This window comes from Meleagris gallopavo, chromosome 5 (assembly GCF_000146605.3).
Source record: "Meleagris gallopavo isolate NT-WF06-2002-E0010 breed Aviagen turkey brand Nicholas breeding stock chromosome 5, Turkey_5.1, whole genome shotgun sequence".
Taxonomy (NCBI): Eukaryota; Metazoa; Chordata; class Aves; order Galliformes; family Phasianidae; genus Meleagris; species Meleagris gallopavo.
In genome coordinates this window covers 4,558,096-4,571,573 of record NC_015015.2, presented here as the reverse complement: position 1 = coordinate 4,571,573, position 13,478 = coordinate 4,558,096, and the positions used below count along the sequence as shown (strand labels likewise).

Genomic DNA, 13,478 nt, shown 5'->3' with positions numbered 1-13,478 from the left:
GGGAGGACCGCGGAGGGGCAGACGAGAGGGCCGGTGTGGGCGCGGCCCTGGTACCTCGGGGAGGGGCCTCATCTTCGGGGGGGGACACTTCCTGATGGGCCTCCATCCCAGCAGCGCCCCGCGTTGTGTAGGATTGTACCCCCCCATCTCAGCACTACCCCTCGTGTGTGGGGCTGTGGCCCGCCATCCCAGCAGTGCCCCCAAATGTGGGCTGCACCCAGCCCCGGCGGGACCCACCCACCCCACCGAGGGAGTCTGGACCTTGCCCTCCCTCACTTCCAGAGTTTGAACCTAGGTCTGAAGGCTGTGTGGGAGCTGCAGCACAGTGACAGTGGACAGTACCCCGTGTCCTCTTGGTGCCACCCACACCCCAATCATGGAGGTGAGTCTGGGGCAGCACGCAGCCCCCAACCAGCCCCCTAGCTCCCCACCCTGCTCCCCACCCATACACCCATACACCCAGCTCCCCAGCCCCCCACCCAGCCACCCCTCTGCACCTCCAGGTCCCAAAGAAGCTGGTGTGCTCGGTGGCCAGCTGTGCTGAGGATGCGCTGGCAGGACTGGTGGCATGCAACCCTGGGCTGCAACTGCTGCAGGGACACCGAGTGGCCCTACGTTCCGACCTGGCTGCCCTGCAGGGACGTGTGGCACTGCTCTCCGGAGGGGGCTCCGGACATGAGCCCGCTCATGCAGGTGAGTGCCCACGCAGGTAAGGGCCCACCCATGGCCTTGATGCCCCTTGATCCCTGAGCCACCCGTGCCTGTCGCAGGCTACATTGGGAAGGGCATGCTGAGCGGCGTGGTGGCCGGTGCCATCTTCACCTCTCCCGCTGTGGGCAGCATCCTGGCAGCCATCCGGGCAGTGACAGAGGCTGGTGCAGGTATGGTGACACTGTGGGGCATGGGGACACCATGGGGCTGTGGTATGACTTCTTGCTCGCAGTGGGGACACTCCTGATCGTGAAGAACTATACCGGGGACCGCTTGAACTTTGGGCTGGCACTGGAGCGGGCACGGGCAGAGGGCGCCGATGTGCGGATGGTGGTGGTGGGCGATGACTGCGCCTTTGCCAGCCAGAAGAAAGCTGGGCGCCGTGGGTTGTGTGGCACTGTCCTCGTGCACAAGGTGTGTGAGGATGCAATGCCCCTCGGTGGTGATATGTGGGCGTCCCTCACCCATCGATGCCTGTTTGCAGGTGGCTGGAGCCATGGCTGAGGCGGGGGCAAGCTTGGATGAGATTGTCACAAGGGTGTCAGCACTCACTAAAGCCATGGGTATGTACATGGGCCCAATCCCTATCCCCAACCCCATCTCTGTTCCTCCACAGTGCCTGATAAGAGGCACCAGCACAGGGTGAACTTCAGCACCCCACGCAACTGCAGCGTGTCTGAGACACAGTCACCCTTCTGCCTCCCCATCCAACCAACCACGTGCCCAACGCCTGCCCTGAAATCTGGCACGCATACCTTCCTGCCTTCACCTTTCTGCAGGCACTCTGGGGCTCAGCCTGTCACCATGCAGCGTGCCTGGCTCCAAGCCCACCTTCCAGCTGGCTAATGATGAGATGGAGCTGGGGCTGGGTGAGGAACTGCCCCCTCCCTGTGCCAAGCTGCTGGGGGGCATGGGTCCACGTGACCCTTGCCACAACCCCAGACATCAGCATGGGCTGATACTGCCACCCTTCTGCAGGGATCCATGGCGAGGCTGGCGTGCGCAGAATGAAAGTGAGCATCGTTCTTTCTCCCCATCCTACCTATCCTCCCCCTGTGTCTCCCCCCTGCCCTCATGCTCCCCGTGTCCCCCAGGTGATGCTAGTGGATGAGGCAGTGGAGACAATGCTGGCGCACATGACTGACCCCTCCAATGCCTCTCACCTGCCCCTGAGCCCTGGTGAGTCCCCCTGGCCCCTATGCACATCTTGTGCCACAAGTGGGGCTCTTACTCTGCTCACTGCTCTGTAGGAGCCTCCGTGGTGCTGGTGGTGAACAACCTGGGCGGTCTCTCCTGCCTGGAGCTGAGCATTGTGGCTGGTGTGGCTGTGAGCAGTCTGGGTGAGTCACTGGGGACCTCATGGGGACCTTCTGGGGACTTCCTCACATCATTCTCATTCCTGCAGAGAGGCGTGGCGTCTGTATTGCTCGGGCACTGGTGGGCTCCTTCATGACAGCGCTGGAGATGGCTGGGATCTCCCTCACCCTTCTACTGGTGGACGAGGAGCTGCTGAGGCTGATTGGTGAGCGCCTGAAACATGGGGGAGGGAGGTGGCATGGGACCATGGGAATGTGTGGGGTGGCCCAAGACACTGGCCCCTGTGGGCATGCAGCACCAGTACCTGGCTGCTAGCTGTGGTGAAGTGGGTCTATTGGACTCACTCTCCTCTCCTGCTGCTCCAGATGCTGAGACCACTGCCATGGCATGGCCTAATGTGGTCACAGGACCTGCCATCAGCCAGAGACCAGAGGTGGAAGCACCAAAGGAGAGAATGGAGACAGCAAAGCAAGTGCCCAGCACAGGTATGGGCAGCAGTAGAGTGAGAGAGGACGCTGTCACCTCCTCGTGCTTCAGTTTCCCTAGCTACTTTGAGGATGGGGGGGTGATATCTCCTCTTCTCAGGGCCTGGCATGGAACGAGTGCAGAAGGTGCTGGCACAAGTGTGCAGCACTCTGCTGGGCCTGCAGGACAAGCTCAATGAGCTGGACCGTGCAGCAGGTGATGGGGACTGTGGCCACACGCACGCCCGAGCTGCCCGAGGTGGGTGCTGGTGCCCTGGGAAGTGCCATCTGCTGGGGCACCCCTTCCAAGGACACAGTTCCCCCCATTTGCTCCTTGCTGGGTCCCCACAACTATCCCCACTCCAGGCATGGGGGAAGACCAGCTGTCCGCCAAGAGGGGCAGAGCCCCCCAGGGCAGTTGGGGTCTCTGTGGGGAGTACCCCAGCGCTTTCTCTCCACCCCACAGCCATCCAGGAATGGATGCGTGCCCAGCCCCTGCCTCCATCCCCAGCCCATCTCTTCTCTGCTCTGGCTGACCTCCTGCTGGACAAGATGGGTGGCTCCTCTGGTGTGGTGAGCCCCAGTGAAGGGAGGGGGTATGTCTCAGGACCCCCACCATCCCATCACGTGCACTGATGTGTTCTTCCAGCTATATGGACTGTTCCTGACAGCAGCAGCCCACCCACTGCACAACCGCAGCGACCTTCCAGTGTGGGCCGATGCTGTGGATGCTGGCATTGAAGCCATGCAGCGGTGAGTGCAGCAGGACCCCCTGCAACCCCCTGATTGAGACCTTGTCAAGCCCTCTGCTCCTTGTGCAGGTACGGAGGAGCGGCCCCAGGCGACAGGACAATGGTGAGTGCTGCGATGCTGAGGGACAGAGCCTCTGGTGGGGGTCCCAGTGCTCATCCCCCCACTGTGTCTCCCAGCTGGATGCACTGTATGCCGCAGCACAGGCACTGCGTGCCCTACACAGCCCTGGAGCCAACCTGCTTACAGTGCTGGCCTCTGCCGTGGAGGTACGGGTATGGAGTCCTAGGATGGGTGGCACCCAGGTGACATCTGGGGCTACCTTGTGTGTCCCAGCCATGTGCTGAGCACACCTGTGTTTCCAAGCAGAGCGCAGAGGCAGCAGCAGAGTCTACTCGGCACATGGAAGCAGGTGCAGGCAGAGCCAGCTACATCAGCTCAGCCCAGCTGCTGCAGCCTGATCCTGGGGCTGTGGCGGCAGCAGCTGTGCTACGAGCTGTGCTGGAGGGATTACAGGGCTGAGCTATATCCCTCTGCAGGTCCCCAAGGCCATGGTGGTGATGGGAAAGGTGTTGGCACACACTTCATGCCCCCAATAAACCTTTGTGGTCCCACTAGAGCATCTATTCTCAGAGAGGGACAGGATGGTGGGATCTGGGGTGTGGGAGGCAACTGGCCCTTCAGGGATGCATCCCCATTCAAAACGGAGCCATGGCGGAAGGAAACAGCTGGGCTATCCGCGTGCCTTTGCCACTGACCCGTGGCTGGGTGCTGGGTGGGGAAACCACGGGGTTCATGTGGCTGCAGGCACGGGGTCTAGAGGCTCCAGTCAAGAGACAAAACAGGAACCAGGTCTGCAGCACGAGGTGGGGAACGCATGGTGGCCCTAAGGGCTGAGGAACTGGCAGGACAGCCCCAAAGGATGCACAGGAGCACTGAGAAAGGAAGCCAGCAGTTTATTAGGTGTCCATTTACTGCTGGGTTGGTTCTACCTCCACACAAGCATCCCTACAACAGGCAAGGCATGGTGCAAAGGCTCTTGCTGTTCCAACAGAGGAGATGAAGCCAGGGCAGTCTGTCCTGGGCCAGGTCCCTTGGCACAGAGAGCTTCTCTATCAGCTCTTGACCTGACAGAGCTCTCAGGATGGCACTGCAGGGCTTTGACACAGATTGCAGTCCAGGCATGGGGGATCAGAGCCAGGATCAGATAGCCTGGGCCTGGCAGCAATAGGAGAGACCTCAGAAGTGTCAGTGCTCAGCACCAAGCAGAGGCTGTAGGGAGATATGCGTGAACCTTCAGCCCGTGGTGCCTGCCACACCCACCCTGAAGATAAGCCAGCTGGGGATGTGGGGGGCAGGGGCAGACCCCCAGCTCAGCTTCTCAAAGCCATACTGGGAGCAGCCCCACAGCAAGGCAAGTACCTGGTGAGTGTCAAGGGAGTCGGCCCCAGGGCGCTTCCAGCTGGGCTTGGCCAGGGCACACAGCACCAGCACCCCAAAGAGGATGATGAGGAGCCCCAAAATGTTTGCAAATACGGCCTCAGGGGGAAGGAGTTTGTATGGTACCGACGCTGTCCCATTCTTCCTTTGGAGGAGAATCACAGTGCACATCTCATATGATGCCCTGTGGCTGTGGGCTGGTTCCCTCTGGCCCTGGTGGCTCCATAACACTGCTCCCATGGTCACTTGTCCCAAGGGTGCTGTCTCAATCCCCTGACCCAAGATGAATGCTGCACCAGCTACAAGTGGCCAATGTATATGGCAGCATGGCTAGAGGTAACATCTGTGGAATTAAACCCTCCCAGAAAGCCTTATTGAACTGCCCAGCCTTCCTCTCAGCCCACGTAACCTATCACCCAGGAACTGTGCACCTGGTATGGGGGGAAATCACACACTTCCCTTAGCTGAGCCCACACTTAGTTTCACTCAATGCCAGTGTAATCACAGAGCCAACACACAGCCCGAATCCCCAGCACTCACAGGCTAAAGAAGAGCTTCTCGTTGATGCCTGACACACAGGAGGCCATAGAGAGCATAAGGATGGTGGAGCCGAAGAAGATGTGGATGGGCTTGTAGAGGGCGCGGAGCCAGATCGGTGCATAGGGCAGCAGGAAAGCACTGAAGCCAGCCACCCACTGTGGGGATGGGAGATGAGGAGGGGTGGCACGAGGGGCAGGGATTGGGGGGTCAGGGCGTGCACTCACCTGGCAGGAGAAGAGCAGTATGGTGCCCAGTCCTAGCCAGCTATGCAGCGAGTACATGTTGGGCGTTCCGCTTGCATTGTGGAAGTTGAAGACAGCCACCAGTCCCAGCACAGCAAGGATGAAGGCTATCAATGCTAGTGTGCTGTGCAGCATCTTCCAGGGCAGCTTGGGGCCACGCCAGGTCGGGGGTAGGCGGTACACCAGAGCCGCTGGTGGGTGACAGTGTCAGGGAGGGACAATGGGACGTTGCCCCACCCTGCATGTGCCACTCACCTGCTCCATACAGCACCACCATGCCCGTCACCATCAGCACCGGGTGCCAATTGAACATGCGGGCGCTGCCATCCCAAGCGAAGCCACCGCGCCAGTGCTGGCACCACACACTGACAAAGGCCATGCAGCCCAGCCCCAGGCTCCCCAGGAAGGCGCAGAAAGGCAGGAAAGGCAGATCCGGCATCACTGCAGCAAGGTGCAGGGACCTGTGGGAGAAAGAGGAGCTGTCAGCCTCCCTGGAGGCTCCCTGCTGCATCTGCTCAGTTGGATGCAGACACACTGGGGAGGAGCCACCCGAAAGGGGAAGCAGCTGCGGTGGGGAGGGTGGCCCCATCCAGTGGGGGCAGGCAGGCAGGAAGAAACGTTCTCTGCAGATCCCCAGCGCCTGTGACAGCAGCCCAAAACTGTCCCCAGTACCTCTAAATCCGCCCTCAGCACCTCAAAAACCACCTCCAGCACCACTCAACCTGCCCTCAGCACCATCAAACCGGCGCCCAGCACCCTCAAACTGGAGCCTAGCACCTTCAAATCCCACTCCCACTCCAAACCTGTCCTCACAACCCCGAACGTGCCCCCAGCATCCCCAAATCTGGGCCCAGCACCTCCAAAGCTGTTTCCTGCGTTGACAAAGCTGCCCCCAGCGTCCCAAACCTGCAGCCCCACAGCCCCAAGAGGTGACGGACAGGCACGGGGCCGCGCTTATTTGCCTGGGGATTTGCATCTGTCCCCAGAAATAGATATTTCCGTGTCGTAGGAAACCGCACCTCAACCCCTTCTGAGACCCGTTGGGCCCCACCTCCCCTTCGCCTTCAGCGAGCACCGCCATGTTGGACGGCGCCGCTCTAGCTACCCGCCTCGGTGGTGGTGTGGTCGCTCCCGGGGTGGAGGCCAACGCGACCAACGAGAGCTGTGGGTAGAGCGGCCCCCTCGGGCTTCCGCCCCCGCTTCCGTCTGCAGTTCCCATGGAGATAGAGAATGGCAGCCGTGGGTAAGCATTGGGCCGCGGTCAGGGCCGGAGGTGGACGAAGCGGGGAAAGCGGTACCGAGAGTGGCATGGAGACGAGATTGTGGGGCTCCGTGGCCGGGAAAAGGCCCGGGGGGAGCGCCCCTGTGGATTTCCATGGGGAGCGCAGGCCGCGAGCCGGGCTAGGCGCGGTGTGGAGTTTTGGGGGCGATTCTCAGCTTCGCTACTCTTCATGGCAGCGATACGGGCACTTCCCGTTCTCCTGGCCCCCGTGAGCTCTGGGCAAGTGCCTTACCTTTGAGAGATGGGAAGGAAGGCTCTGGCTCCCTTCTCGTCCCCACACCTGTTTCCTCCAGTGTGAGCCGCCCCAAGCCGGGAGCACGCTGCCGGGGTGGGGCAATAGACAGCAATGCTGGGTAATGGCGTGCTCCAGCCCATTCCTATGGCATGGCCTGGGGAAGCCAGAGGGAGCAGTGTGCCAAATGCTGTTGGGATTTGTCATGGCTTTGACTCTGTTTTGGGTTTGCTGGCTGGCCCAGCCCTACCAAGCCAAACTCTGCTTACTTCAGGTGCCAGCTGCAGGGAGCAGCGATGCTGAGCTCCTAGCCCTGTACCATGAGTTGCCCGCAGCACTAGGGATGCTGGGGCTGAAGGCTCAAGCCTCCACCAAAGGAAGATGCTCCAGACCAGCAACTACAGCTTGGTGCTGTTCCTGCAGTTTCTGCTGCTTTTCTACGACCTGTTTGTCAATTCCTTCTCGGAGCTGCTCCGCACAGCTCCTGCTGTCCAGCTTGTCCTCTTCATGTGAGCACCAGGGTAGGAGGTCTGGGCTCTCCCACACCACTCTCTCCTCTCTCTTACTGCATCTCTCTTCTCCCGCAGCATCCAGGACATTGCCATTCTCTTCAATGTCATCATCATCTTCCTCATGTTCTTCAATACCTTTGTCTTCCAAGCTGGACTGGTCAACCTTCTCTTTCACAAGTTCAAGGGGACCATCCTACTGTCGGCAGCCTACCTGGCGCTCAGCATCTCCTTCCACGTCTGGATCATGGTAGGCTCAGGGCTGCCAGCTTCACAGCTCCCTAATCTCTTTTGTCCCTCTCCTGTGAGAGGAAGGCCATAATCTCCCACTTGTTATAGCTATTGGGCTACCTCATCTCAGCCCCAGCCTCAGCACTGTGACCTGCTTGAAAATCCGCAGGGAAAGCCTTGCACAGAAACTCACCACACCGGAGTAGTCCCTGCTGAAGGCCAGGGGACAGCAGCTCCTGCTTTATTTACCTGGGATTAATCCCCAGCAAACACCAGCACTTAGAGGCTGGATGCAGCCCCTTCTCTGCTGAAAACAAGCCCCAAGGGTCCCTGCTGTGTCCAAGCAGCTTCGTGCCCCCTTCTTCCCCATTTCAGCTCCCCATCCTGTGCCACAGTCACCATTTGTCAACAAAGCAGCCAACAGGTGCTTCCAGTATGCTCTTCAACAGGGCTTGGGGAAAGGGTCCATCCCACTGCCCCAGGGCCAGGTTTGTGGCTGAAGCTGACTCAGGGATGTTGTACCCACACCGCCACACTGTCTGGACAGGAGATTGGTGGGGATTTGCAGGGATCTAAAATCTGAAGCAAGAATAGGTTCTGACTTGCTGGCCAAATCCCCTGAGCTGCTTAACCTTTGGAGCTGGCACCAAGAGCACAACAGCCCTTGTGCGGCTAGCTCCATTCCACTGGGATCATCAGTGCCCCCAAATTAGCCCATGGGTTCTTTCTTGTTCCTATGTCAGAACCTGCGCTGGAGGGATTCCAGTCGTTTCATCTGGACAGAAGGCCTGCAGACACTATTTGTTTTCCAGCGGCTGGGTAAGGGCTCACACTTGCTGAGGCAGCAGGAACAGCTCTGTCACCTGCCTGGGGGACACCCCACAGCTTAGTCCCTGTGCCCTCACCTTCCTTATTCTCACAGCGGCTGTGCTCTACTGCTACTTCTACAAGAGGACTGCGGTGCACCTGGGTGACCCACTCTTCTACCAGGATTCGCTCTGGCTGCGCAAGGAGTTTGCTGACTTCCGTGGTTGATAGCCCCACTCCAGCTTGCTGCTCCCTCTGCAGCTCTTCGCCCTGGGGGAATGGAGCCCAGAGGCTGGAGGGTCCCAGCCCCCCAGATCCAGCCCAGCTGTATTCCTCCTCTTCCTTGTGGTGATCAGACCTTCTGCACTGGGAGCTGGCAGGGTGCTTGTGGCTGCGTGGAGGGAGGATCCATCCCGGTGTCACAGCCCCTGGTGGGATTTGGGCGTTTTTGTGAGTAGTAAGGAAATAAATTGTCTACATTTTCCAGTCTGCGTGTCCTGGGGTCTCTCCTGCTCTTTGCTTGTCACGCAGCCTTGGCCTGCTCGGTGTTCCAGAATTCAGGGTTATTCCCACTGGGCAGCACCCCCTGGAGTTCTGCAGATGCAACAACAAGGGGGAGAAACAAAGCGGGCGGACTGAGAATTCGAACCTGGGCTTCGGTCCTCCAGGGCCATAGAGAGGGCAGGAAAGAACGGCCGGGCGGCTTCTCGCCGGCAGCGGCGGTTCCCATGGAAATGGAAGATGGGCGGCGAAAGAGTGAGTGTGGGGCCGGAGCGGGAGGCGGCGGGCCGTGGGCGAAACGTGAGCCGGGCGGCGGACAGGCGGGGCCTCCGCCCATCCCATCCCACGACCCCCACAGGCCGCCAGCTCTCCTCGGCCCCGCTGCAGGTCCTGCTCTTCCTCAACGGGTGGTACAGCGCGACCTATTTCCTGCTGGAGGCGTTCATCTTCGCCTACAAGGGTGAGCTCCCGCCCTCCCGCTTCTCCAACCCCCGAGCCCAGCCCTGAGCGTGGCCGTGCCCGCAGTGCTGCTGCTGCCGTACCCGCTCACCAACCTGCTGCTGGACGTGCTGCTGCTGCTGCTCTACCTCGGCATTGAGACCACGCGCATCTTCTTCGGTGAGGCCTTGTCCCTTTCCCCCTTCCCCCATGCCTTTTGTCACGCTGCGGGGCCCTGCACTGCTCACCCTGTGCTCTGCAGGTTCCAAGGGCAACCTGTGCCAGCACAAGATGTCTCTGGCCGTCTGCCTGGCCCTCACTGTGCCAGCGGCTGTCATGGCGACCTACTGCTTGCTGCTGCAGACCTATGCCCTGCGCCTGGAGGCCATCCTCAGCACCATCCTCCTGCTCTTCTACACCGTGGAGCTGCTGCTGGGTGGCCTGGCGCTCACCTCCTTCTCTAGGTAGGTGGCACAGGAGGGGAGGGAGCTCTGGAGGTTCTCCTGTTGAACTCCCTGCTCAAGAAGTTCTCTAGAGTACATTACAAAGGAAAGCATCCAGGTGGGTGGCCCCACCACCTCTCTGGGCAGCTTGTTCTACTATTCTATTACCCTCAAAGTCAAGAAGTTCTTCCTCATGTTCAAATGAAATTACCGTGTTCCAGTTGGTTTCCTATTGCCCCTTGTTCCTGCCACCAGGCGCCTCTGAAAAGAGCTTGCCCCCATCCTCTTGACCCCTATCCTTCAGATATTGATAAGCATTGATCAGATCCCCTTTCAGTCTTCCCTTCTCCAGGCAGAACGGTCCCAGGGCTCTCAGCCTTTCCTTGTAAGGGAGGTGCTCCAGGCCTCAGCTAAGAGCCAGGGAAACCAGAACTGGTCCCATTGCTCCAGATGTGGCCTCCTTAGGGCAGAGCAGAGGATGAGAACCTTGCTTGCTCTGCTGGCCACACTCTGCACAGTGTGCCCCAGGGTCCCGTTGAGCTTTTTGGCCATGAGAGCACACTGCTAGTGTATGGACAACTGTTGGTCAACTGGGACACTATTGGCATTCTTGGCCACAAAGGCACGCTGCTGGTTCATGGCCAACCCATTATCCACCAGGACACCTAAATCCTTCTCTGCAAATCCTTTCCAGCAGTTCAGCCCTCAACCTGCACTGATGTACGTAGTTATTCTTCCCCATGCATAGGACCCTACGCTTGCCCTTGTTGAACCTCATCAGGTTCACCCCCACCCAAATCTTAGCCTGTCCAGGTCTCACTGAACAGCAGCACAGCCTTCTGGTGGTTGAGCCTCTCCTCACATATCCTCCTCTGTCCTTTACAGCATGGATGTGTATTGAGACCCTGCAACAGAGGACCACAGGTACACAAGATGGCAGCAAGCAGGTGGTACTGGTTACATCTCCCAGCCTGTGGCAGTGAGCCAGAACCATGCCAGCACCTGTGGGCAGTGCCAGGGAGGTGCTTCTTCCTGCCTTCCCAGGCAGCACTGGCCCCGCTGCCACCTGACCCCGAGGCTTGTGACACACAGGTCAGTTCAAGATACAGAGAATTTTTTTTTTTCTTTTTTACAGCACTGTTCGAAGAAATCACTATTTTCCAATAAATATGTATTTTTACCTGGTGCATCGGCCTGTGGCATCCCCTAAGGCAGCAGGCTTGGGCATAGGGTGCTTAGAGGCTTCAGGCACCTCATTACCAGTGCCAACCCCTGCCCTGAGCTAACCGGGGAGTGGGGGGCCACAGAAGCTCTTGGGAAGCACTGGAAGACTGGGGGTGGGGAGATCATGTAGGTGCTTGGCTTCTGCTGCCCATCCCTCAAATGTGGCTGCACTCCCCTACAACGCACAGACCTTCATCCCCGAAACGCCCCCAACAGAATCTCTTTAAAAATGCCATATAAAAGACTGACAATGTCATCAAGTTTATTACACAATTTCCAACCTATCAGAAAGACAAACAAACCTAGTCACTGCGGGCAGGAGGGGCAGCGCCTCGTGGGGTGGTTACTAGGGGTTCGCTCTGCGCTTTCCCCCCACTAATTGGAAAAAAACTATAAATTTGTGTCATTAAGTAGAAAAAAAACAAAAACCAGAACTCACTCACCAAATGCTTCCCCCCAGTGTTCACCTGCTAAGCCAGCAGGCACCTCATGGTAATTGACAGAATTTTTCTTTCATGTGATTTTAGCCTAAAAAAAGACCTGTGGAGCTGAGTTTCTCCTGTCCAGCAAAAGTTCCGAAGGCAATGCCACCCAACTGGCATCCCCTGGGGCTGGCTAGTGGTTTGGGGCTCCTTAGTTTGCCTGAACCCATTGGGCTCCTCCAGTGCACAACCTTAGTTGGAGGGACTTGTATGAGCTCCTCCTGGGCCTTGAAACAGCTGTGCACAGCACTGTGCAGCCCCGCTGGGCATAGAGACTTCGTGGCCTTGTCCCTACCACCTGTCCCAGCTTGCAAGTGCACTACCAAGCACAGAAATGCTGCTGGGATGGGGACACAGTCCCTGGGTTTGCAGCTCTGCCTTCTCTGCTTCCTCTAAAACAAGGAAGGCTCTGTGGGAGAGGCTGGCTTCATGTGAGGCCCCACCAACTCCTGGCAGACAGAGCTGCTGCTCTGTGAGATGAACACAGAGGCTGTAATCCTGCTGTGAAAGTTGGGGTGAAGGGGGTGACCCCAGCCCAGCTCTCTTCCAGCTGAAATGGAAAGCTGCATGCCTCCGAGCCCCTGTGCCCCCAAGGATCCATCCACTTACAGCCACTCCTGGAAGGCTGTGAAAGGAAAGGGCTCACGAGCTTCCTTCCATGAAAATAAAGCACCATTTCTCTTTGGGTCCAAGTATTCACAGAGCAGGGCCCCCTGGCTTTCAGCCTCTCCCCTGGAAACAGCAGTAGCAGTGGGTGAGAGCAAGGGCTCAGGCCCCAAGGCCACGAGGTGTCAGGGAGTCCCTTGGGTGCCCCAAAAGAGCCGTGGGTGGTGGACAAGGGGTGAAGCAGCGTCAGTGGCGTAGTCCTGGTCAAGGTGAGGAGATACGAGTCCATTAAAAATGACTTACTGACAAACTTCTGCATGAGAGAGAAGAGAAGCAAGGTCAGCACTGCAGCACTATGTGTCCCCAGCCATCGGCACAGTGACACCCTGCTCCTGGACTCACCTGTCTCAGTGGTGCCGGTCCCTCTCTCTGTCCCTGTCCCGATGCCGTTCATGCTCCCGGTTCCGCTCCTGGAAATAATCCTCGTGCCGATCCTCATTGTGCAGGAGGTCCCGGTGCCGCCGACTGCTTTCACGGGATCGGCTGGGAGAGCGCTCCCGAGACCGGTGTCTTTTCCTGGGGGGAAGAAGAGCATTTGGTCACCTCCAGAGACTCAAGGAGCCATGTAGCCCCCTGAAGCAGGGTACCTGGCAGAGCTGCTGCTGGAGCCTGTGCTGTAGGACTTGGCTTCAATCCCATGCAGGCAGTCTTTGAGGGAGGAGAGGAGGACGCGGCACCGCTCGTCGCTGGCAACGCGGGATTGTTTGATGACTGCAATGGCTGTCAGGAGGGTCTCGATGGCATCGCTGTAATCACCTGTGAGGAGCAGAGGAACAGTGAGGGATGCAGCAAGCTGCAGGCTCAGGGCTGAGGGGACAACGGGGCACAGTCACCATTACCTGCACTGGCACCTGACACTGCTTTGGAAATGGCACTGCTGGAGATGGCCCGATTCCTGTTCATGATCTCCTCGAACTCCACCTCGCTCACGGGGGCAGGTGGTGGACCGAGCTCCCGGCTGTGCAGATATAGGGTGGAAGGCTCAGTGCAGCTCCCTCCAGTGGCACCGAGCCCCTCTCCACCCTCCGCTCACCTGCTGTGGTTGTAGGAGGTCAAAGCTTTGCCGTAAGCATCTGGTGGAGGCCCCAGGGCCGCGCTGGGTGGGGGGAAGAAGGCTGGGTTGAGGTGCAGGGCCGGAGGGACGGCTCCCGGGGGGGGCACAGCCAGGTGCGGGGGCAGTCGGGGTGGCGGGGGCATGA

General features: G+C 59.0%; 5 protein-coding genes across 10 annotated transcripts; 3 read left to right on the top strand and 2 right to left on the bottom strand.

The window, feature by feature from the left end:
* Positions 1-35: 35 nt before the first annotated feature.
* Positions 36-3,861, top strand: TKFC (triokinase and FMN cyclase). Its single transcript, XM_010710762.2, has 18 exons — positions 36-127; positions 296-382; positions 504-693; positions 771-881; positions 944-1,125; positions 1,196-1,274; positions 1,491-1,580; positions 1,690-1,724; positions 1,806-1,890; positions 1,962-2,051; positions 2,117-2,233; positions 2,394-2,513; positions 2,614-2,751; positions 2,959-3,065; positions 3,142-3,245; positions 3,314-3,347; positions 3,422-3,511; positions 3,612-3,861. Exons 2-18 carry the CDS (start codon positions 377-379, stop codon positions 3,762-3,764), a joined length of 1,731 nt encoding a protein of 576 aa, XP_010709064.1. The 5' UTR covers positions 36-127; positions 296-376; the 3' UTR covers positions 3,765-3,861.
* A 317-nt stretch (positions 3,862-4,178) lies between these two features.
* On the bottom strand, positions 4,179-7,136 carry LOC100551412 (cytochrome b ascorbate-dependent protein 3). 5 transcript variants are annotated; one of them, XM_010710755.3, is made up of 6 exons: positions 6,979-7,136; positions 5,720-5,925; positions 5,447-5,655; positions 5,223-5,377; positions 4,665-4,827; positions 4,179-4,514 (listed from the first exon to the last, which is right to left on the bottom strand). In XM_010710755.3, exons 1-6 carry the CDS (start codon positions 7,119-7,121, stop codon positions 4,491-4,493), a joined length of 900 nt encoding a protein of 299 aa, XP_010709057.1. In that variant the 5' UTR covers positions 7,122-7,136; the 3' UTR covers positions 4,179-4,490. The 5 variants fall into 5 exon arrangements, with proteins under 5 accessions (XP_010709057.1, XP_019470820.1, XP_010709059.1 ...); XM_019615275.2 differs by lacking the exon at positions 6,979-7,136 and adding an exon at positions 6,574-6,705; XM_010710757.3 differs by lacking the exon at positions 6,979-7,136 and adding an exon at positions 6,484-6,584.
* TMEM138 (transmembrane protein 138) lies at positions 6,573-9,011 on the top strand. Of its 2 annotated transcripts, XM_010710758.2 has the most exons (5): positions 6,573-6,707; positions 7,253-7,487; positions 7,566-7,737; positions 8,462-8,537; positions 8,641-9,011. In XM_010710758.2, the coding sequence occupies exons 2-5, from the start codon at positions 7,360-7,362 to the stop codon at positions 8,751-8,753; spliced, it is 489 nt and encodes a 162-aa protein (XP_010709060.1). In that variant the 5' UTR covers positions 6,573-6,707; positions 7,253-7,359; the 3' UTR covers positions 8,754-9,011. The 2 variants fall into 2 exon arrangements, with proteins under 2 accessions (XP_010709060.1, XP_019470822.1); XM_019615277.1 differs by lacking the exon at positions 7,253-7,487 and having other exon boundaries at positions 6,618-6,707.
* A 124-nt stretch (positions 9,012-9,135) lies between these two features.
* Positions 9,136-11,087, top strand: TMEM216 (transmembrane protein 216). Its single transcript, XM_010710760.3, has 5 exons — positions 9,136-9,486; positions 9,552-9,644; positions 9,727-9,928; positions 10,793-10,831; positions 11,043-11,087. The coding sequence occupies exons 1-4, from the start codon at positions 9,267-9,269 to the stop codon at positions 10,806-10,808; spliced, it is 531 nt and encodes a 176-aa protein (XP_010709062.1). The 5' UTR covers positions 9,136-9,266; the 3' UTR covers positions 10,809-10,831; positions 11,043-11,087.
* A 281-nt stretch (positions 11,088-11,368) lies between these two features.
* On the bottom strand, positions 11,369-13,476 carry LOC104910964 (cleavage and polyadenylation specificity factor subunit 7-like). Its single transcript, XM_010710896.2, has 5 exons — positions 13,313-13,476; positions 13,119-13,237; positions 12,867-13,035; positions 12,622-12,795; positions 11,369-12,532 (listed from the first exon to the last, which is right to left on the bottom strand). Exons 1-4 carry the CDS (start codon positions 13,474-13,476, stop codon positions 12,627-12,629), a joined length of 621 nt encoding a protein of 206 aa, XP_010709198.1. The 3' UTR covers positions 11,369-12,532; positions 12,622-12,626.
* Positions 13,477-13,478: the final 2 nt, after the last annotated feature.